The 23,762-nt window shown below is 37.3% G+C and overlaps 1 protein-coding gene across 3 annotated transcripts; it reads right to left on the bottom strand.

Annotated features, from left to right (window-relative positions):
- Window positions 1–2,685: 2,685 nt before the first annotated feature.
- On the bottom strand, window positions 2,686–16,296 carry LOC123756474 (chaperone protein DnaJ). Of its 3 annotated transcripts, none has more exons than XM_045739652.2 (3): window positions 16,181–16,296; window positions 12,270–12,479; window positions 2,686–6,465 (listed from the first exon to the last, which is right to left on the bottom strand). In XM_045739652.2, exons 2-3 carry the CDS (start codon window positions 12,477–12,479, stop codon window positions 6,250–6,252), a joined length of 426 nt encoding a protein of 141 aa, XP_045595608.1. In that variant the 5' UTR covers window positions 16,181–16,296; the 3' UTR covers window positions 2,686–6,249. The 3 variants fall into 3 exon arrangements, with proteins under 3 accessions (XP_045595608.1, XP_045595609.1, XP_045595610.1); XM_045739653.2 differs by having other exon boundaries at window positions 16,127–16,280; XM_045739654.2 differs by having other exon boundaries at window positions 16,255–16,278.
- Window positions 16,297–23,762: the final 7,466 nt, after the last annotated feature.

Below are 23,762 nucleotides of genomic sequence, written 5' to 3'. Positions count from 1 at the left end.
ACATGAATAGGCTTCTCAGAATTCAGGAGATAACGAAGAGAGGATAAAGATTCAAGAAGGTGCATTAGGTACATGTCAGAGCATTGCCCCAGAGGAAATCCCAACAGTTAGAAATAACTCAAAAGGAGCACAGGCTCCAGTAATGAGTCCAACAGGTGTTTAGGTGTTTAAGAATAGGATGAGAAATGGAATATGTAGGGGGAGATAAATGGAACAGACTGTACCATTTACTCACAAGGATACATACGAACATAAAAATAAAGGTAACTACTGAAAGCCTATTGACCCATACGAGGTAGATCCTATCTATACCCACGTCGAGGACCGGCAAAAGTTTCTTTCACCCTATGCCCCCTGTTACCTAGCAGTAAAATAGGTACCTGGGTGTTAGTCAGCTGTCACGGGCTGCTTCCTGGGGGTGGAGGCCTGGTCGAGGACCGGGCCGCGGGGACACTAAAAAGCCTCGAAATCATCTCAAGATAACCCAATCCCACTCATATAACAAACTGTCCAAGTGTCCAATCCAAGCTTGAAACAATCATGGGACCCCACCTTCACCATGTTATGCGGTAATTGGTTCCACAAATCAACAATCCTGTTACTGAACCAGTATTACCTTGTTATGTCCATTCATCCACATGTACACCTGTATCACATCATCCCTAATTCTTCGCCTTTCTAGAGAATGTAATTTAAGCTTTGTCAATCTTTCTTCATATGACAGGTTTCTAATTTGGGGGATTGACTTTGTCATCCTACGCTGGAAGTGTTCTAGTGAATTTATATCCATTCTATAGTACGGCAACCAAAACTGAACCACATAATTTAATGGGGCCTAAATGGGACCAGTCATCCATTTGACTGAAAAAATGGGGGGGACAAAGGGAATATCACTTGGGACCAAGAGAGCATTAGAGTTATGGGTCTCGGCAAAAGCTGGAGGGTAAGAGTGAAAAGAATAATTGTGGAAGTGACCAGGATTAGCACCATGCATCAACTCTTGGAGACATGAAGCAGTGAAAACAGCGATCAGAAGTTGGAGCTTGGGGAAATTTGAATATAAACCAGGTATATTCTACTGAAGAATAGACACTGTCAAGAACTAAAAAAACTAAGGCAAAGAACAGTAAATTAGGCAGGGTCAGTGAAATCAGGGTTAGGGGAAAATAGGAAAATGCAGAAAAAATGGTACAGTGGGGCCTCGAGTTACAAATTTAATCCGTTCCAAGAGATGGGTCGTAAGTTGAAACGAATTTTCACATAAGAAATAATGTAAATTGAATTAATCTGTTCCACACCCCCAAAAATATTAAATTAAAAATACATTTCATACCAAATACTGTACAGATTTTGTTTCTAGCTACAATACAGTATGTTTATCTTACCTTTATTGAGGACTAGTTGGCGTATGGAAGACGGTGAGGAGGAGGAGGAGAGGTGTTACTGTTTGAAAGAGGAGTCCCCTTCCATTATAACATCAGGCAGTGATGACATCTGGAGTACTCTCTCCCCTACGTTTTGCCTGCATACCACTAGGACCTGGTTGTGGTTCACTGCTTGTTTGTCTCACTAAAAACCTTTCCATAGAGATTTGTTTTTCCATACGTTTTAATTTTGTTTGTAGTGAGGCATCACAGTGTCATTAAAAAGGTTAAGGCCCACAATGTCCCAATAATGAGGCAGGGCTAACATATGATTCAAGTGGGCATTTTAATGGAACCTCCCATTTTACCCCTATCCTCCCACCAAAGAAGTCTTGCCCCCCCCCCCTCAGGGGGGCACAGCTGCTGGGTAGGCTCAACTTTAGGACGAAAGAACATAAGGGCACATGGGAATGTGCCCTTAAGTGCACACTGAAGGTGCACACTTGTGCACCTTCACAGCAGGCAGGTGAGGAGAGCAGGAGCACCCCCTACTGCCTGCGGAGAGTGTATAGGAGCCCCATCAGTGTCAAGATACTGCCCACCAATGGGGAGGAGGCAGAAGGGAGCAGGAGCTACCTCCTCCTATCCACAGGAGGGACACAAGAGCCCCTTCACCATGTCAAGGAACTGTTCACTGGGGGGGCAAGGAACTGTTCACTGGGGGGGGGGGGGGAAAGCAGCCACAAGGACACTACAATGCCAAATTTTTCTTTTTCTGTAATACATTAGTGTTTTAAATTTAAAGTTGATATGCAAAGGGTTTCAAGATATCATAACTTATAAAAAGTAATCAAACAACCTGGACAAAAACCAACAAGAGTACATAAAAATACAATATAGACTCCTATGTAACAGATCAATTAGCCCGAGTTGCTCAGCACTCTCAGAAGTGGGTACCCCTTTCCCATTAATGTCTATGAGTAGAAAACCCCTTCTACCTTTTGTGGCTTTATCCCTGAGCTACCACCATTCTGCCATGTCAATATTCTTCTCCACTTTTCTACTTCAATACCCAGTTAAAGAAACCAATATAGTACAAATGTTTCCATTCTTACTTAAAACTGTATCTTTATAAATTTCTTGTCTTCCACTCAGCAAGAGCAGTAATAAATTCTGTTGCACAGTCTTGTCTTTAATGATACAAGCGAGCATAAATTCCCAAAAGAAACATGTCGGGCACAACTAGATATGGGGCAACCAAAGCAAGATGGATAACATCACTTTTAGTTATATAAATTAGGTCACCTTAGAAATAACAAAATGGTATTTGGATGCTCTATTTGTTACTTAGCCTTCAGAGTTTAACAATAGCAGAAAAAAAGCCTAATTAAATTTTTAACTTCAGAAGAAAGTTTTCAAAAATGTCAAGATTGTAGTGTGATTATACAAAACTGCATAAGCAGTCATATCAGGGCAAAAAGGAAATGCTTAAGTGATTAACACTAATCATGTTTTCAAGTACATAATTATGATCAATATCAACTGCAATACATCTAACATAGCACAAAAATAAGCAATGAAACATTTATTATATAATATGATAAAATGGGAGCTGTATGCACAGAAAATATGACATTTCAGGTTTCTACACAATGCACTGGGGGGGGGGGTGTTTATTATGCAATGCTATGAAGCAATACTTATTCAGCATACAATATATGCTTGTCTTTGTAGTGCAGCAACAGTAATACACTACATAATCAAATTAAAATGTCAATATTAGCTAAAGGCAGCCTACCAGAGACTGCAGAAAAAGGCTAACAAACTTGTGAACAAACTGGAGTTTCATGAGACTAAGACAGCAACGTTATGCAAATGCTAAGGCATGACTAACTAGGAGTAACACTTGGGTCCTAGAGTTATAGTTACATTCACCTTGTAACTTTATATGCATATATGGATTTATATGGATATTTTATAATATATATTTTATATATATTATATACATATAAATATATTATATATATATTATATATATATAATATATATATAATATATATATAATCCTTTTTTTCTGTAATAGTTTGGTATTATAAGGGACAATCACATTTTTGTCTATGAATTATACCATTAAGACTACCACCATCAAACTTTTACTCAGATCAATTCCCATTGTGTAACAAGTATGATCTCATATGGTGAAAACATACTCCACTGCAATATGCCAAATGCAGCTCAAACTTCACACTTTTGTTTTACACATGAAAATGCCACCTTACTCAGTCCATATATCGAAATAAATCATGTAGACCACGGGGTTCCAAACTGTGACCTGTGGGCCAAATCCAACCTGCCACAAAAATTTTTCTGGTCAAAATTAATAATTAATATGTATTAGTACAATTAATTATTTCTCTTGGTTCTTTCTAAACAACAAAGTCGGGCAGTTGACATCCCCGGTTCCTGTCCACTGTGGTCCTTCCCATATGATATCACAGCCAGTGTTTTGTTAGCCTGGCAAACCCTCATTTTCAGTCATGTGTGCCATGTGCTCTCAAGACACTCAAACCACAACAATCATTCAATGTTAACCTTGTCCCTGCTGTGTATAGTGTTGGTGTGTAGGAGGCTTTAGAGACAAATCTGGGCCCAGAGTCTTGTAACACCTCTCTCGAGTAACCATCATCTTTGTGCACAAATCCTATCATTTTCTTTTGTTATATAAGTTTTACTGATTTTCTTTCCTAAGGCTTGTTTATTTTCCTTACTGTGTGCCACAAAATTGGAAAAATTAGGCCATGTCTGAGGTAGAAAAAGAGAGAGAAAAGGAAATTTCTCATTTCAGGTAAGCATTTGAAAAATTTCAGTAAACAAAATTAAATTAATTAATAGCCTGCTGTTCTCATCTGCAGTCAAGTAAATGAATCTTTCATCAAGAGCATTTGCTAAGGTTTGACATTTTTACTCGTACATATTCCAGTGTAGGCACAACGTCTTTTCTTTGTAATCGTCATATGATTTAGAACAAAACAGAAATATCATATGCCAATTGACAAAGAAAAATTATCCATTTATTAAACAGATTTTTTAGGGGGCCATGAATATTTGTAAAATATGTAAAAAATGTTGTCCTCACACTGAAAAGTTTGGAGACCCTTGATCTAAATGACCCAAATATAAGCTGGGATGGTTGCCAGGAATATAGTCAGACAAAGTAACAAAAATGTGAAGTTTCATGTTACAACAATTGTGGGAAAATAAGTTTACATCAGTAGGCCTCAAATCATAAAAGCCTTTCCTTTAGAGGTTTCTTAACTTGTGGAAATTCACAAGTAAATAGCTGGTGTAGATTGTACTTAGCTGCACACACGTAAGTCTTGCTTAAAGGACTGTCAAAGTACTTATCAGTTGAAGAGACTGGACTTTTGTCGTCAACCGTGCTATTTATTATACTTTGGCAACAGCAGTTATAGTTCAGCGAGATCTGTGTGTTTGACAAAGCATGTACACAGGATGCACTGTGATCTATGTTGCTAACATTGTCTCTGTTATCCACATTTCTCAAAGCTTCACCTTGATGGTGTACAAGTTTACCGGTCAAAACTGAGCTAGTTGATATATCTCTAGCCAAAGAAAGTGATTCTTGACCAGGTATATGCCACCCATCACTGTTGCCGACATGATGAACTATTAGACTGCCATCACAAATGCCCGATGTAAACGTTACACTTGCTTCAGTCTGTCTTGGGCTGATCACTTTACTCACACTATCATTGCCATTTTGCTGAAGATCTTGTATTTTATTGATTTCTCTCTGTAAACAGCATTTACCCTTTTCCTTAACATCCCAAGATTTTGGGTTAATATTTATTTCTTTCAAGTCACTATGGAGATTCTGACCTGAAGGAGCCGAACATCTGAAAGGGCTGTCTCGAACAGAGCTTTTCTTCCTACGAGGGCTCCCAAAAAAATCTTTCATTGAATGTTGATGTCTTCTTTCCCATGGCATCAGCCTCAAAACAGAGCTTGGTCTTCTCACATCAATACTCTTCTTTACTTTACAACCCTTTAAAGAATTGGATGAAGTTCCTTGTTCCATGGTGGCCATATGCAGTACAAACTGTGTTCAGAGTTTCACCATTCACACACTGCAATAATATTGGTTTCAAAGTTGAATTTGATCACTTCTTTCACCTTCCAACTTCCCCTTTTTAAAATAGTTTTAGAATGAACATATATGCTAGAGACAGAACAGAAGGTAGGTGTATTTACGTGTTGCAGAAACAAAATATCACAGCAAGATGAGACCACCACAAACACTGAGCAGGAGTGTGTTATGCTAACTACTTCTATGTTATCCTCCCTTCATACAATCTTTCACGTGAACAAAAATCATGATTATGTTGTTGGGATGATGAGTTAAAAATTACATGATAATAACAATGACAAATCTTTATACATTCCAATAACCCATCAACTGTAGAAAACTGATAAAAAAATGCAGAGGAAATTGAATGCTAATTTACATTTAAACTATGAATGAATTCATTTCCTTCGAGTACAATACAATACAGTAGTGGTTTATAAATAGCTGTCACATACCTTCAGACCGATTCAATACCTAACTGCTATGATATTCTGAAGAGAAAATATTACGCAAGTGTATAACGAATAGCTTATTTTAACCATAATAAAATTTATGCCATCTGTGTGTTAAACGTCATTTCCAAAAGAAAATATATAAAATTCGAAAATAGCTTTTGAAGTATCCAATAAGTCATTCACACATTTTAATTCCCCTAATAATGCATCTTTGATTTTTAGTTATATCAGACATGTGGTCAAAATTGTTTCACAACAGGCATCTGTATTAAAAATTTATCTATCAAGTGTTCTCATCACAATTAAGTAAAACAAGAATACTTAGAGAACAATTGTCACAGGCAACTACAACTTCCTTCTCTGTTGAATTTCTTGCATCCTGGGCAGCCAGAGTATAGTGTCCTCCACATCGACAAGTGTGAAGGTAAACGCCTTCTTCTCTATCTCGCTCCAGATCTTCAAGAAATAACTCCTCACTTACAGGAAACTCTTGATAAAGCTAGAAAACATACAAGAACTTATTATAACATATTTGCCATATTCACAAGCTTCATAAACAGTAATGCAACAGAAATATCGCTGAAATAAACAGCTATAAGGTTTAGGGTAAGGAGGGCTTGTGGAGTTCCTAGCGCCTAAGATGAAAGTGTGCAATAATAACTGACTGAAGGGTATCATCTCACCAGGGAAGACTTATTTTGACAATTCTGGTCTTAAAATGAACAACTCTCACAATAGCAAAATTTAACAATAGTTATTTCTATGAAAATCACGATTTTGAAAGCAAAAGCATGATTTATGCTGCACCAAATCTAAATAGATTTGAATTGGAACATTATCTTACATAATATTGCTGACTAATCAATTTATACATTAAAGCTGTAATTTGTAACATGCATTGTACATGACAAAACTCAACCAAAGCTAAAAATTAGCTAGAAAGCGACAAATACTGTGTGTGTGTGTGTGTGTATGTATGTACTTATATGTATGTATGTACTTATATGTATGTATGTATATATATATATATGTATATATATATATATATATATATATATATATATATATATATATATATATATATATATATATATATATATATATATATATATATATATATATATATATATATATTATATATATATATATATATTATATATATATATATATATATATATATATATATATATATATATATATATATATATATAATATATATAAATAAAAGTACCTGGTGTAAAAATCAAACACAAAACTCACTTTTATGTAGATACAGTACTGCATATTACTGACATTTCAAAAAATATCATTTATATATATTAAAATATTCAAATCTGTTTAATTAAACATCATTAGAAGAGACGAGTTATAATTCACATGATCAGACCCTGTCATCTTATTGACAGATTAACCAGAGTGTACGAGTGTAATTTATAAAGACTTTATTTGGGATCAGTTTGTTGCATTAAGGTCCCTAGTGGATTTAGTAGAATCCAAGGTTAAATTTCTTACAGCAACTCATGGTACAGTGAGTTAAGGCACACAGTTGGGAAGACACAGTTTGTACAAAATGATACCTTCAGGGAACCATACATAATAAGAATTCCAGAGAACAACATAGAGGTGTCTAGAGATGAAGTGAAAAAATGCTCAAGGAGCTAAGTAAAAACAAAGCAGTTGGCCCAGATGGAGTTTCACCATGGGTTCCGAGAGAATGTGCGCCCGAGCACAGCATTCCACCTCAACTGACTTTTCAGGCATCCCTGTGTACAGGAGTCATAGCAGATGTGTGGAAAAAAAGGCTAACGTAGTTCCAATCTACAAAAGTGGCAGCAGGGAAGACCCACTCAATTATAGACCTGTATCATTGGCAAGTGTGATAGTCAAAATATTGGAAAAAATAATTAAAACTAAATAGGTAGAACACCTGGAGAAAAAAATATATCATCATAAAGTCGGTATGGTTTTCGATCTGGAAGATCCTGTGCAATGAATTTACTCAGTTTCTATGATCGCGCCACAGAGATTTTACAGGAAACATATGGGTGGGTTGACTGCATCTATCTAGACAAAAAAAAAAATAGGCTTTTGACAGTTTCACATAAGAGGTTCTGGAAACTGGAACATATTGGAGGGGGTGACTGAAAAATGAGGGCAGTAGTCAGAGGCAATGTATTGGACTGGAGAAATGTCACAAGTGGAGTACCACAGGGTTCAGTTCTTGCACTGGTAATGTTCATTGTCTACATAAACGATCTACCAGATGGAATACAGAATTATATGAACATGTTTGCTGATGATGCTAAGATAATTAGGAAGATGATAAACTTAGATGATCATCATGCCCTTCAAGAAGACCTGGACAAAATAGGTATATGGAGCACCACTTGGCAAATGGAATTTAATGTGAGTAAATGCCATGTTATGGAAAGTGGAATAGGAGAACATAGATCACACACAACCTATAAGTTATGTGAGAAATCTTTAAAGAATTCTGATAAAGAAAGAGATCTAGGGGTGGTTCTAGATAGGAAACTATCACCTGAGGACCACATAAGGAACATTGTGCGAGGAGCCTATGCTACACTTTCTAACTTCAGAACTGCTTTTAAATACACAGATGGCAAAATACTAAAGAGATTGTTCACGACTTTTGTTAGACCAAAGCTGGATTATGCAGCGGTTGTATGGTGCCCATATCTTAAGAAGCACATCAACAAAATGGAAAAGGTCCAGACATGCCACTAAGTGGGTCCCCAGAACCGAAGGACAAGGCATTAAATATGCAAAAAAATAGAAGAAGAAAAAGAGGTGGTATGATAACTACATACAAAATAGTAACAGGAATCAATAAAATTGATAGGGAAGAATTCCAGAGACCCGGAACATCAAGAACAAGAGGTCATAGATTTAAACTAAACAAAACTGCCGAAGAAATACATTACAAGAAAATTCACTTTCACAAACAGAGTGGTAGATGGTTGGAACAAGTTAGGCGAGACGGTGGTGGAGGCCAAAACCGTCAGTACTTTCAAAGCGTCATATGACAAAAGAGTACTGGAAAGATGGGACACCATGAGCATAGCTCTGTAACTACACTTGGGTAATTTCAGAATGCTCATTCAAATCCCTGGAGTGCTCCAATGATTCTTGCATAATGTCACGCAACGGTGATTTCCCAGTCTGTACTGGGAAACGGTGATTTCCCAGTCTGTACTGGGAAACGGTGATTTCCCAGTCTGTACTGGGAAACGGTGATTTCCCAGTCTGTACTGGGAAACGGTGATTTCCCAGTATGTTCTAGGATTTGCAATTTCACAGTATGCACTAGGAAATTGTGATTTTCTAGGAAATTCTTTTTTTGTCTCGGTTTTTCTTGTTCAGAAGGATTTTTTTTACTTGCCCTTAACTTTTATCACATTTAAACACCAACTGAGGTATAAATGATGTAAACAAATACACATTAATACTTCCAGTTTGGCCACAATAAATCGGGTTTAAACTAGACTGTATTCTTTGCATTTTAAAATTATTGATTACATCATAACTAAGACTTTTTGTATAACATCAGAAATAAATGGGTCAAGAGTGAAATATGCAGTGAAATTGGCATATGTATTACGGGTAATGCATGGCACTGCAGTATACACGTTTATAAACATTTCACAATCCTGCGGGAACACTACACAGGCAAAGGCCGGGCTGCCCAAAGGAGGAAACAAGGACTCGGTGGTAAAGATGAGACCAACATTCAACATTCCTCATTTATTTGTTATTACAAATTTTTTGTTTATGAAAATGTGTTTGCTGGATTGCTCTGGATTTTTGTTGAAATAAACAAAATCTTGAATCCTGTTTCTCCAGGTAATTTTCAAGGCGGGCAAAAATTACTACACACAAATTTATCGTAAACAATTGGGCCAACAAAACTGAAAGAGCCACATCTGCAACCTGATGCTCAGACCTGGGCCCAGCTCCAGGTCCAGAAGTTACAGTGCACACCAGGGCCAACTACCAGCAAACCTGTGTGTCATTGGTGCTAGTGAGGCAAATGCCCAACCTAACCAATCTAGGCAAAACCTTGGGCATAACACCTCTTTTTTTTTTTCTAGCTCATAAAAGCAGCAAAAAGCGTTCCCACTTTGTTAGAACTGTGGGCTACGATGTCAGCTTGCAACTGAGGGTCCCAAGTTCAATTGCCATAGGAGGACTGAGATGGTTATGCACATTTCCTTTCACCTGATAACACCTTTTTCATTTTGTAGTAAATATGTACACAGGAATTTGCCAACTATTGTGGATTGCATCCTGGAAATGGTCAGTAGTTGGCCTAGGGGGAAGGACCTCAATAAGTAAGTACAGGCTTTCCGATTCTGACAATGGGAAACCACATATGGTATTGAGCAGTAATGTACAGCGTAAGTATTATCCGAGCAGGTTATGTTTGTTAATCCAAGTTGAAATCACCTGGCGTTGAGAATGGGACACATCTCTCTGACGGCCAACCTCTTGCTAAATACTGTACAGTCTGTACTCTTTCTTTGAATACAGAAAGACTTTGTCCTTTATACACACAATATAGGACTGATATATTTCTTTAAATTTCTAATTTCGTCTAGAGCAAGTGAACTGGTTATACAACATACCAGTTCCTGTGTAAGGTTCACTGAAGTCTGGAGTCTTAGACCACCTTTCTAGCACACTGCACTAACTACTGTATATACAGTATTTATCATTAAAAATGCCTAAACACAAAGGCTGGGTACACTTCCTATGACTATGGCAGTGGGAAAAAGCCCCTTGGCAATGATCCTGTGGGAACACTACAAAGGCAAGGGCCAAGCTGCCCAAAAGATGAAACGAGGACTCAGTGGTAAAGTTGAGACTGCCCTTGCACCAGCTGCAGCCCAAACATAGCTTACTAAGGAAGAGTGAACGAATGGTGGCCCAGTAATCCAGATCAGCCCCAGTTCAACCAGAAAACTGGTACACCAAAAAACTGGTACCCCCAAAAACTGGTACATGGACCAACGGAAAAACAACCAGAACCCTGTCCAGGAGATAAAGTGGACAACTGTGGGAACAAAGGAATTAATTGCCGAGGTAAGCCAGAATGCATAACCCCAAAGAAAGAAATGTTGGAGGTATACACATGAGACAATCTGGGGAAGACTAAACTGTAGAGCCTGTAAGTGGGATGAGAGATGCCGCATCCTGAACCCTAGCCAATAAATCAGGGACAACGATAAGGAGTAGACGAGTTGACAGAAGAGCAGACCCTCAAGGCACCAGAAGCTGGAAGGAACAAAACCACTAGAGGACCTAAGACCACATGCAAGATACCCAGGCACAAAAAGCCACAAGAAACACACAACCAAGACCTGCAGAAGTGACACAACCTGGGAAAGACAAGTGTCTGCAACAGAAAAAGCACAGAGATCTGTCTGAAACCACTCTGCCCAGCACATAAATGGTGAATCAATGCTGAATGCAACCGAGGTATCTGGGAAGCATACAAGGCACTATTGCAAGCATGCAGAAAAGACCCCTCTAAGAAAGAACTGAAAAACCAAGGCATCCTCCTCCTACTCTCAATCATGGATCCATGATGATAAAAAAAAAATTATAATAATAATTGTCTGCTATTTAGGATGAGGCTGCAACCTCAACATTGTAGCCAGGAAACAAAAGAGGAGCAATATACAGAGGAGGACTAGTGTAGTTCAAACCCATTGTTTCGGATTCTTAGCATGCACCACAGCAAGGCTCCCCCCCACAAGCCGCATGTGAAGGATGAGACAAGAGAAACTTGTGACGAGGTAAAGAGGAGAGGAAGGGCTAAACCCAGGTAAAAATCCACACAGCTGTGGGTGTGCAGAAGTAGTGACCAACTCATAACATGACGGTGAATATTAGACAACATGACTGTACAGAGCATCCAACCCTCAGGGTAAGGAACTAAATCCCAGAGATTGTCAAAGGACAACCACAGACCCTTTCTCTGGCAACCCCCAATACGATTAAAGCAAATTAAATTAAAATGACAAATAAAAAAATTAAAATAATAGTCTAATAAAACCTGCAATGCAAGGAAAAATCACACCATAAATATCACCATACGATTTGATTATGAATATGGCAATATTTAAATTTTAAATATATCGCAAGACATATTACATTATGAAATACATGTTCAGACATATGGGTGAAAGAGAGCTAGTGATAGTTCTCAAGCTTAACCTAGTGACTGACACCATGTAACAACTACTGTACAGTACTTTCAATTTGTCATACATCACTAACCTTTTCACGCTTCAACTGATCATCATACTCTCTACGCTTCTGAGTGTCTCCTAGAACATGCCAGGCTTCTGTCACTTTCAAAAATTTTTCCTTGGCACCTTCCACGGCAGACTTGTCTGGGTGAAACTGCCGCGCTAACTCCTGGTACTGCCGACGAATTTCAGTTTCACTCGCATCTTGGCTCACACCCAAGACATCATACAAAGTCATCTGAGAAAATGCATGTTCCTTAATGATATTGAAATTGAAATAAGTTTATTGAGGTAAAATACACACAAAGGGATGAGGTAGCTCAAGCTATTCTCACCCCGTTCAGTACATCGTGTTAATACATACATACACACACATCACAAACAATAAACATATTACCAAACATTCTGAGAGATAAACATATACATTTCCTTTAATGATATAGTCTTAAATACCCGAGTAGTAGTAGTATGTACTATGTAGTATTACCTCATTGGAAGTCAACCTTCATTAAAGCTAAATCTAACAGCAGGAGTCTCCAAATCATATTTCATAACATATTACATAGGATTATGAAGGAAGCAAAGCTTGGATGTCAAGAGAAGTATGCATGTAATTTAATTTGTCAGTTATTACTGTTTATATAAGATATAATAGGAATTACTGACTTTGTTTTGGTAACGTGGTGTCATGATTATCACTCAATTGAAGAAACTGTTGTATCTTCATTCACTGAACTAAAACCTTTTGCTTGAAATTTTAAAAGTAAAAGTATATGGTAAAGGTGTTTACATCACAAAAATAATCACATGTCTTGTTACTTGAGGGAACAGTACAGTACAGTACTTAATTTGCTGCAAAACAATGGCTTGTTTAGATGTGCTTATGCTTTCTGGTATTTTTACTTGATTTTGGGTTAATCTCTGATTCCAAAGTTTCCTTCACCCTGAAGAGAGAGCCAGACTCTGGTTCTGGCTCCCTGTAGACTTGGACAAGTCTCAGAGGCCTGATGCAACTTGCCAAGGCTTGGTTGGATCAGTGCCTAACTTGGCGAGTCAAAAGAACACCAAAATTTGCGAGAAACAACAACTCAATTTTGCAAAATCCAAAATCCTTAAAAATCTGTAAAGTGTTCAAAATATAATATTCAGAATTTCTGCAGCAGCACTGTACTGCAAAGATTGCAAAAATGATTTAAATGCCTCTTTGTATGCACTAGACATTATTGCAGTAAACAAAATGTGGATAAATGTAGAACACAGGGAACTACTTCCTGAATATCAGGATTATATTCTCCTGATTATAATCAGGAGAAAGGGATTAAAATGATTATGATTAAAAATAGACAGATATATGGATAGACAGATTTTATATGGATAGACAGATTAAGCGAAGAGGGAGAGTAGCCATATGTGTCATGGAAAATTTAAAATGTAGTGCCAGAGATAAAAACTTGGCAACGTGTGCAAACTATGTATTTAGTTAAAAATGAATTAAAATAATAATTTAATAAAAGTAGTTATATACAGGCCACTTAACTATGACAAAATGGAAGCAAAGCATGCCTGGGATGAAATATCTAGATCATTTAGATCAAATAGTGTTTGAGTTATGGATGACTTTTTAGTTGAATATATTTTATTTTAATTTTAGTAGAACATATCTGATTAACAAAACGGGGAATACTGAAACCACATTTTTTCAGAATTAGTTGATTGCTTTCTTAGACAACATATTGAGGAGCCAACACAGGAAAATAATGTATGCATCATATAAATCATGTTACCGATTATTGGATGCATAATGTAATTCTGAAGTTATAGTTATATTCTAAGCATCAAAGAAGGGAATGTGTAGTGCTTTCTCAGGCATACAGTAAGTGAAGAATCATCCGAGGATAAGTTAGATACAGGACTAAGAGACACTTCAATATCTGGATACAGAATAATGTAACCCAAATTTTAAAAGCAGTATTGAGATATTTTATAACCTTTAATTAAATATTAGCTTGTCTAATATGACACTCTCAAAGGGACTCACGAGTCACACATTGTGAGGTGTTATGGTTGTTGCTAATGTTTATGTTCCGAGTAGTGCCAGTGCTTAAACATACCCATGGATGTCATGGCATGGCCAAGGTCACATACTAAGCCCTTCTTTGTCTTGGCACCGTCTCAAACTAATGAAGTCACATCCCTCTGCCTTAAGTGGTGTGACTTTTTACAAAATAACATTCACCGAGCCTACAAAAGAGAATATTTTCTCATAAGTGTTGGCAAAGCGGAAATATCAATATGATGAATGAATAAGCCTTGAGTACTCTTAAATGTTCACTTCCTCCTTCAGAACAGGAGAGATTGGTAAAAAAAAAAAGTATTTGTACTGATAACATTTACGACACACACATGTAGACAAAATAGAGCAACTAAATTATTGGAACCACCTAAGCTCTCAAAATGTACTCACTGGAATGGAAACGAGAGAGGAAAACATAAAACATGGACTTAACATATACAGTCCATGGAAAACACTGGAAGGCCAAATCCTAAATTTTTACAGTAAAATAACAATCTGGAGCAAATGATATGGCAGGAAATGCAGAACAGAGCCTGTGAAGAGTAGAGGTGCCAAATATACAGAGAACATTGGAGGCTCACAGATGTTTGATATCCTCCCCAGCAAGTATAAGAAATAATGCTGGAACAAAAGTGGATGTTTTTCCAGAAAAAAATAGTTTCCTGCAAGAAGGGGGCAAACCAACTTTGTTGTAGTGGATATATGGGCTGCTCCAAGCAATAGTCTGTTAGACCATGCTCTCACAAGCCAAGCCTGGACTCAAGATGGGCTAGGAAAGAAGATGATCTCCCAGAACCCTCTCTAGGTAGTAGGCATCCATCAGTCTCAGGTAAATAGTGCAGCTTTCTATAGGGCTGTATCCAACTATATAAGTGCTCAATACCCAAATCTTAGATTAGATAAGTTTCCATTATTCTACAATGCAGAAAATAAGTTACATATAATAAGCATCAGAACAAAGACTTATTGCCATAATCTCGTGGCACTTGTTATGGCAAAAAATACAACTTGTCCCTGCAAAATAAGCAGCTAGTATTTTGTCAGCCAGGTGACAAGAAGCTCACGGCTCGTCTCCAGCAGCTGCTTCGACTGCTGGAAATGCAATTTATGATGTTGTAATGCAAAAGTGTCCCAGGTAAGGGTGACTGCATAGTGGCCAATGTTAATACTTTTTCCATGTTTGGCAAAGTAGAAATATATTCCAGAATATCCTACTCTAAAATAATTTGAGGATACCTTGACTGGCAAATGGCCTAGTATCTAGTTACTAATCACCAAACAAACCATACAATTCTTATGTCTGCCTGAAACACCATGCGTGTTAGCGGCTTTGCAAAAATGTAAAAAAAAAACAATGTTATGTACCTTCACAAACCCAATGTACCTTCTTGTAAACAAATAAATAGTAACTGAAATGTCCCAGTAATACAATAAAAGACACCAAACCAGGAAGATTAAGAAGTACAGACCAGTAACTTATAAGTAACCAATAAATACTACTAATGTCCTGGTCAAATTAACCGGCCATAATAGGACCTTCCCTCACTCAGGACATTAGGCTTACCTTATAAACAGTCAACTCTCAACACACCTACTAATGCCAGCAATAATAATAATGCCTCACACACACAAAACCCCAACTATCACAGTCGCCACAATCACCTACGTCCACACAAAAAAAATTACAACCAAAAATGTGAGACCAAGAATGGTTTCAGCGGAACGCGCCTTCATCAACTTCTTCCCTCCTCCTCCCCGTCCCCCCCAGCAGGTTTCCTTTCACCTCTACAAAACCAGAAAAGCGTGATGACCTGCAGCCCACCAAGAGCCCCCAGGGGCCGAGCACCGCAGCCCCGTGGCGTTACCGTAGAGGAGTGGAGGAGAGAGTGCCGAGAGCCGCCCTGAAAACTGGTTGTAAGAGATGAAGGCTTCACCCGACCTGTTTGTTTACGTCTCGGCCATCTCAACACCACTGCCAAACTCGTCGGCTGTTGTACCATACATCTGGCTAGGTTTGCCAACTCTATCCCGTAATATTTGCTATTTACGGCCTATTTATAGCATTACCATATTTATTAATATACTTATTTAGTTTATTTTTTCGTGTAAATTGATGCTTTTATGGTTTAATTTGGTGTTAAATGGGCGTGAGTATTTTGTGCATTTGGTATTACTGTCAGAGCGTAACCGTTTTCTTTTGAAATGTTGGCTAACTCAATTATCTCCTTTGTTCACTATAGATTCTCTTCTACACTAATTTATCTATGTATTAAACCATGACAAATAGTCATGATACAGTGATATATAAAGCAGATCAAAGCGTTAATACTTTTAAGGGCTATTCATGCGGGTACCACCTCTTGGGTGGCTTAATCTTTATCAATCGTTAATGCTTGTTAATCACCCTTGAAGTATTACCATTCCCCATGAAAATTTTCATAGAAAATAGACTGGGGCATGCGATGGACAAAGGCAAGTAGGGGGTAGGCCTGTTAAATACTTGAAGAAATGTCAGCTTTCAACCCAACCCTCCAGGTGCCATTTTCATCAAGTAAGAAATGAAATGGAGATGTGAAAATGTCTGCAGTTTGCTGCACATTTGCACAAGTTACTTGAAAATGCTGAACTGAATTCATTTGGGTTACAGTGATAAAGATAGTGAGTAGTGAAGATGGTTATGATGATGAAGTTAGTATTCTTCATTATTAATCAATAGTATCATTATTAATCAACAGCATTAGAGTTGCAAATTACGACTTGTTATAACGTAAATATGGATATTACTGAAAACGGCGATGGGTCATATTTTGCCCAAACCCCCCTGCAGTTTTCAAAATATCTGAAATATCGGAAATTTGACTCCTGAGCATGATTTTTGAGCCGAATTCTGACTCTCTTCACCAATTTTCACTTTCAAATTACGATTTTTATACCAAAAATACGCCAATTACTGAAAACAGCGATGGGCCATATTTTGCCCAAACCCCCTCGCAATTTTCAAAATATCTGAAATATCGCAAATTTGACTTCTGAGCATGATTTTTGAGCCGAATTCTGACTCTCTGCGCCTATTTTCAGTTTCAAATTACGAATTTTTATACCGAAAATGTGCCAATTACTGAAAATCGCGATGGGTCATATTTTGCCCAAACCCCCCTGCAGTTTTCAAAATATCTGAAATGTCGGAAATTTGACTCCTGAACGTGATTTTTGAGCCGAATTCTGACTCTCTTCACCAATTTTCAGTTTCAAATTACGATTTTTATACCGAAAATGCGCCAATTACTGAAAACGGCGATGGGTCATATTTTGCCCAAACCCCCCTGCAGTTTTCAAAATATCTGAAATGTCGGAAATTTGACTACTGAACGTGATTTTTGAGCCGAATTCTGACTCTCTTCACCTATTTTAAGTTTCAAATTACGATTATTATACCGAAAATATGCCAATTACTGAAAATCGCGATGGGTCATATTTTGCCCAAACCCCCCTGCAGTTTTCAAAATATCTGAAATGTCGGAAATTTGACTCCTGAACGTGATTTTTGAGCCGAATTCTGACTCTCTGCACTTATTTTCAGTTTCCAATTACGATTTTTTATACCAAAAATATGCCAATTACTGAAAACGGCGATAGGTCATATTTTGCCCAAACCCCCCTGCAGTTTTCAAAATATCTGAAATGTCGGAAATTTGACTCCTGAGCGTGATTTTTGAGCCGAATTCTGACTCTCTGCACTGATTTTCAGTTTCAAATTACCAATTTTTATACCGAAAATATGCCAATTACTGAAAACAGCGATGGGTCATATTTTGCCCAAACCCCCCTGCAGTTTTCAAAATATCTGAAATGTCGAAAATTTGACGCCTGAACGTGATTTTTGAGCCGAATTCTGACTCTCTGTACCTATTTTCAGTTTCAAATTACGGTTTGTATACAGAAAATATGCCAATTACTGAATACAGCGATGGGTCATATTTTGCCCAAACCCCCCTGCAGTTTTCAAAATATCTGAAACGTCGGAAATTTGACGACTGAGCGTAATTTTTGAGCCGAATTTTGACTCTCTTCACCTATTTTCAGTTTCAAATTACGATTTTTATACCGAAAATATACAAATTACTGAAAACTTCGATGGGTCTTATTTTGCCCAAACCCCCCTGCAGTTTTCAAAATATCTGAAATATTGGAAATTTGACATCTGAGCGTGATTTTTGAGCCGAATTCTGACTCTCTGGACCTATTTCCAGTTTCAAATTACGAATTTTTATACCGAAAATATGCCAATTACTGAAAATCGCGATGGGTCATGTTTTGCCCAAACCCCCTGCAGTTTTCAAAATATCTGAAATGTCGGAAATTTGACTCCTGAGCGTGATTTTTGAGCCGAATTCTGACTCTCTTCACCAATTTTCAGTTTCAAATTACGATTTTTATATCGAAAATACGCCAATTACTGAAAACGGCGATGGGCCATATTTTGCACAAACCCCCCTGCAGTTTTCAAAATATCTGAAATATCGGAAATTTGACTCCTGAGCATGATTTTCGAGCCGAATTCTGACTCTCTTCACCTATTTTCAGTTTCAAATTACGATTTTTATACCGAAAATATGCCAATTACTGAAAATCGCGATGGGTCATATTTTGCCCAAACCCCCCTGCAGTTTTCAAAATATATGAAATATCGGAAATTTGACTCCTGAGCGTGATTTTTGAGCCGAATTCTGACTCTCTTCACCTATTTTCAGTTTCAAATTCCGATTTTTTATACCGAAAATATGCCAATTACTGAAAACGGCGATAGGTCATATTTTGCCCAAACCCCCCTGCAGTTTTCAAAATATCTGAAATGTCGGAAATTTGACTCCTGAGCGTAATTTTTGAGCCGAATTCTGACTCTCTGCACTTATTTTCAGTTTCATATTACGAATTTTTATACCGAAAAAATGCCAATTACTGAAAACAGCGATGGGTCATATTTTGCCCAAACCCCCCTGCAGTTTTCAAAATATCTGAAATGTCGGAAATTTGACTCCTGAACGTGATTTTTGAGCCGAATTCTGACTCTCTGTACCTATTTTCAGTTTCAAATTACGATTTGTATACAGAAAATATGCCAATTACTGAATACAGCGATGGGTCATATTTTGCCCAAACCCCCCTGCAGTTTTCAAAATATCTGAAACGTCGGAAATTTGACGCCAGAGCGTGATTTTTGAGCCGAATTTTGACTCTCTTCACCTATTTTCAGTTTCAAATTACGATTTTTATACCGAAAATATGCCAATTACTGAAAACGTCGATGGGTCTAATTTTGGCCAAACCCCCCTGTAGTTTTCAAAACATCTGAAATGTCGGAAATTTGACTCTTGAGCGTAATTTTTGAGCCGAATTCTGACTCTATACCTATTTTCATTTTCAAATTGCGACTTTTTATACCGAAAATATACCAATTTCTGAAAACGGCAATGAGTCATATTTTGCCCAAACCCCCCTGCAGTTTTCAAAATATCTGAAAAGTCGGAAATTTGACTCCTGAGCGTGATTTTTTAGCCGAATTCTGAATCTCTGCACCTATTTTCAGCTTAAAATTACGAATTTTTATACCGAAAATATGCCAATTACTGAAAACCGGCGATGGGTCATATTTTTCCCAAAAACCCCCTGCAGTTTTCAAAAATCTGAAATGTCGGAAATTTGACTCCTATGCGTGATTTTTGAGCCAAATGGTGACTCTCTGCACCTATTTTCAGTTTCAAATTGCGTATTTTTATACCGAAAATATGCCAATTACTGAAAACGGCGATGGGTCATATTTTGCTCAAACCCCCCTGCAGTTTTCAAAATATCTGAAATGTCGGAAATTTGACTCCTGAGCGTGATTTTTGAGCCGAATTCTTACTCTCTGCACCTATTTTCAGTTTCAAATTACAACTTTTTATACCGAAAATATGCCGATTACTGAAAATGGCGATGGGTCATATTTTGCCCAAACCCCCCTGCAGTTTTCAAAATATATGAAATATCGGAAATTTGACTCCTGAGCGTGATTTTTGAGCCGAATTCTGACTCTCTTCACCTATTTTCAGTTTCAAATTCCGATTTTTTATACCGAAAATATGCCAATTACTGAAAACGGCGATAGGTCATATTTTGCCCAAACCCCCCTGCAGTTTTCAAAATATCTGAAATGTCGGAAATTTGACTCCTGAGCGTAATTTTTGAGCCGAATTCTGACTCTCTGCACTTATTTTCAGTTTCATATTACGAATTTTTATACCGAAAAAATGCCAATTACTGAAAACAGCGATGGGTCATATTTTGCCCAAACCCCCCTGCAGTTTTCAAAATATCTGAAATGTCGGAAATTTGACTCCTGAACGTGATTTTTGAGCCGAATTCTGACTCTCTGTACCTATTTTCAGTTTCAAATTACGATTTGTATACAGAAAATATGCCAATTACTGAATACAGCGATGGGTCATATTTTGCCCAAACCCCCCTGCAGTTTTCAAAATATCTGAAACGTCGGAAATTTGACGCCAGAGCGTGATTTTTGAGCCGAATTTTGACTCTCTTCACCTATTTTCAGTTTCAAATTACGATTTTTATACCGAAAATATGCCAATTACTGAAAACGTCGATGGGTCTAATTTTGGCCAAACCCCCCTGTAGTTTTCAAAACATCTGAAATGTCGGAAATTTGACTCTTGAGCGTAATTTTTGAGCCGAATTCTGACTCTATACCTATTTTCATTTTCAAATTGCGACTTTTTATACCGAAAATATACCAATTTCTGAAAACGGCAATGAGTCATATTTTGCCCAAACCCCCCTGCAGTTTTCAAAATATCTGAAAAGTCGGAAATTTGACTCCTGAGCGTGATTTTTTAGCCGAATTCTGAATCTCTGCACCTATTTTCAGCTTAAAATTACGAATTTTTATACCGAAAATATGCCAATTACTGAAAACCGGCGATGGGTCATATTTTTCCCAAAAACCCCCTGCAGTTTTCAAAAATCTGAAATGTCGGAAATTTGACTCCTATGCGTGATTTTTGAGCCAAATGGTGACTCTCTGCACCTATTTTCAGTTTCAAATTGCGTATTTTTATACCGAAAATATGCCAATTACTGAAAACGGCGATGGGTCATATTTTGCTCAAACCCCCCTGCAGTTTTCAAAATATCTGAAATGTCGGAAATTTGACTCCTGAGCGTGATTTTTGAGCCGAATTCTTACTCTCTGCACCTATTTTCAGTTTCAAATTACAACTTTTTATACCGAAAATATGCCAATTACTGAAAATGGCGAAAGGTCATATTTTGCCCAAACCCCCCTGCAGTTTTCAAAATATCTGAAATATCGGAAATTTGACTCATGAGCAAGATTTTTGAGCCAAATTCTGACTCTCTTCACCTATTTTCAGTTTCAAATTATGACTTTTTATACCGAAAATACGCCAATTACTGAAAACAGCGATGGGTCATATTTTGCCCAAACCCTCTGCAGTTTTCAAAATATCTGGAATGTTGGAAATTTGACTCCAGAGCATGATTTTTCAGCGGAATTCTGACTCTCTGCACTTATTTTCAGTTTCAAATTACGACTTTTTATACCTACAATATGCCAATTACTGAAAACGGCGATGGGTCATATTTCGCCCAAACCCATCTGCAGTTTTCAAAAGATCTGAAATGTCTGAAATTAGACTCTTGAGCGCGATTTTTGAACCGAATACTGACTCTCTGCACCTATTTTCAGCTTAAAATTACGACTTTTTATACCGAAAATACGCCAATTACTGAAAACGGCGATGGGTCATACTTTGCTCAAACCCCCCTGCAGTTTTTAAAATATCTGAAACGTCGGAAATTTGACTCCTGAGCGTGATTTTTGAGCCGAATACTGACTCTCTGCACCTATTTTCAGTTTCAAATTGCGGCTTTTTATACCGAAAATACGCCAATTACTGAAAACGACGATGGCTCATATTTTTCCCAAAACCCCCTGCAGTTTTCAAAATATTTGAAATGTCGGAAATTTGACACAATTTTGATTTTTGAGCCGAATGCTGACTCTCTGCACCTTTTTTCAGTTTCAAATTATGACTTTTTATACTTAAAATATGCCAATTACTGAAAACAGCGATAGGTCATATTTCGCCCAAAACCCCCCTGCAGTTTTCAAAATATCTGAAATGTCAGTAATTTGACTCCTGAGCGTGATTTTGGAGCCGAATTCTGACTCTGCATCTATTTTCCGTTTCAAATTACGACTTTTTATACTTAAAATATGCCAATTACTGATAATGGCGAAAGGTCATATTTTGCCCAAACCCCCCTGCAGTTTTCAAAATATATAATTTGGATGAAATTTGACTCCTGAGGGTGATTTTCGAGCCGAATTCTGTCTCTCTTCACTTATTTTCTGTTTCAAATTACGACTTTTTTTTTACCGAAAATATGCCAATTACTGAAAACGGCGATGGCTCATATTTTGCCCAAACACCCTGGCAGTTTTCAAAATATCTGAAATATCGGAAATTTGACTCCTGAGCATGGTTTTTGAGCCGAATACTGACTCTCTGCACCTATTTTCAGTTTCAAATTACAGCTTTTTATACCGAAAATATGCCAATTACTGATAATGGCGAAAGGTCATATTTTGCCCAAATACCCTGGCAGTTTTCAAAATATCTGAAATGTCTGAAATTTGATTCCTGACCGTGATTTTTGAGCCGAATTCTGACTCTCTGCACCTATTTTCAGTTTCAAATTATAGCTTTTTATACCGAAAATATGCCAATTACTGAAAACGGCAAGAGGTCATATTTTGCACAAACCCCCTCACAGTTTTCAAAATATCTGAAATGTCGGAAATTTGACTCCTGAACTGGATTTTTGAGTCGAATTCTGACTCTCTGCATATATTTTCAGTTTCAAATTACGACTTTTTATACCGAAAATATGCCAATTACTGAAAACGGCGATGGGTCATATTTTGCTCAAACCCCCCTGCAGTTTTCAAAATATCTGAAAGGTCGGAAATTTGACTCCTGAGCGTGATTTTTGAGGCGAATTCTGACTCTCTGCACCTATTTTCAGTTTCATATTATGACTTTTTATACTGAAAATATGCCAATTACTGAAAACGGCGATGGGTCAAATTTTTCCCGAACCCCTCTGCAGTTTTCAAAATATCTGAAATGTCGGAAATTTAACTCCTGAGCTTGATTTTTGAGCCGAATTCTGACTCTCTGCACATTTTTTCAGTTTCAAATTACGATTTTTTATACCGAAAATATGACTTATATATATATATATATATATATATATATATATATATATATATATATATATATATATATATATATATGTCGTACCTAATAGCCAGAACGCACTTATCGGCCTACTATGCAAGGCCCGATTTGCCTAATAAGC

Source organism: Procambarus clarkii, chromosome 25 (assembly GCF_040958095.1).
Source record: "Procambarus clarkii isolate CNS0578487 chromosome 25, FALCON_Pclarkii_2.0, whole genome shotgun sequence".
Lineage (NCBI taxonomy): Eukaryota > Metazoa > Arthropoda > Malacostraca > Decapoda > Cambaridae > Procambarus > Procambarus clarkii.
Note: the sequence above shows the minus strand (reverse complement) of the source record. Positions and strands in the feature narration are given on the sequence as shown.

Coding starts and splice junctions, on each gene's coding strand:
- LOC123756474 (XM_045739652.2), bottom strand. CDS start 12,479: ATGACTTTGTATGATGTCTTGGGTGTGAGCCAAGATGCGAGTGAAACT. Junction 6,466..12,269: donor ATCAGTTGAAGCGTGAAAAG/GTTAGTGATGTA, acceptor TATGTTTTCTAG/CTTTATCAAGAGTTTCCTGT.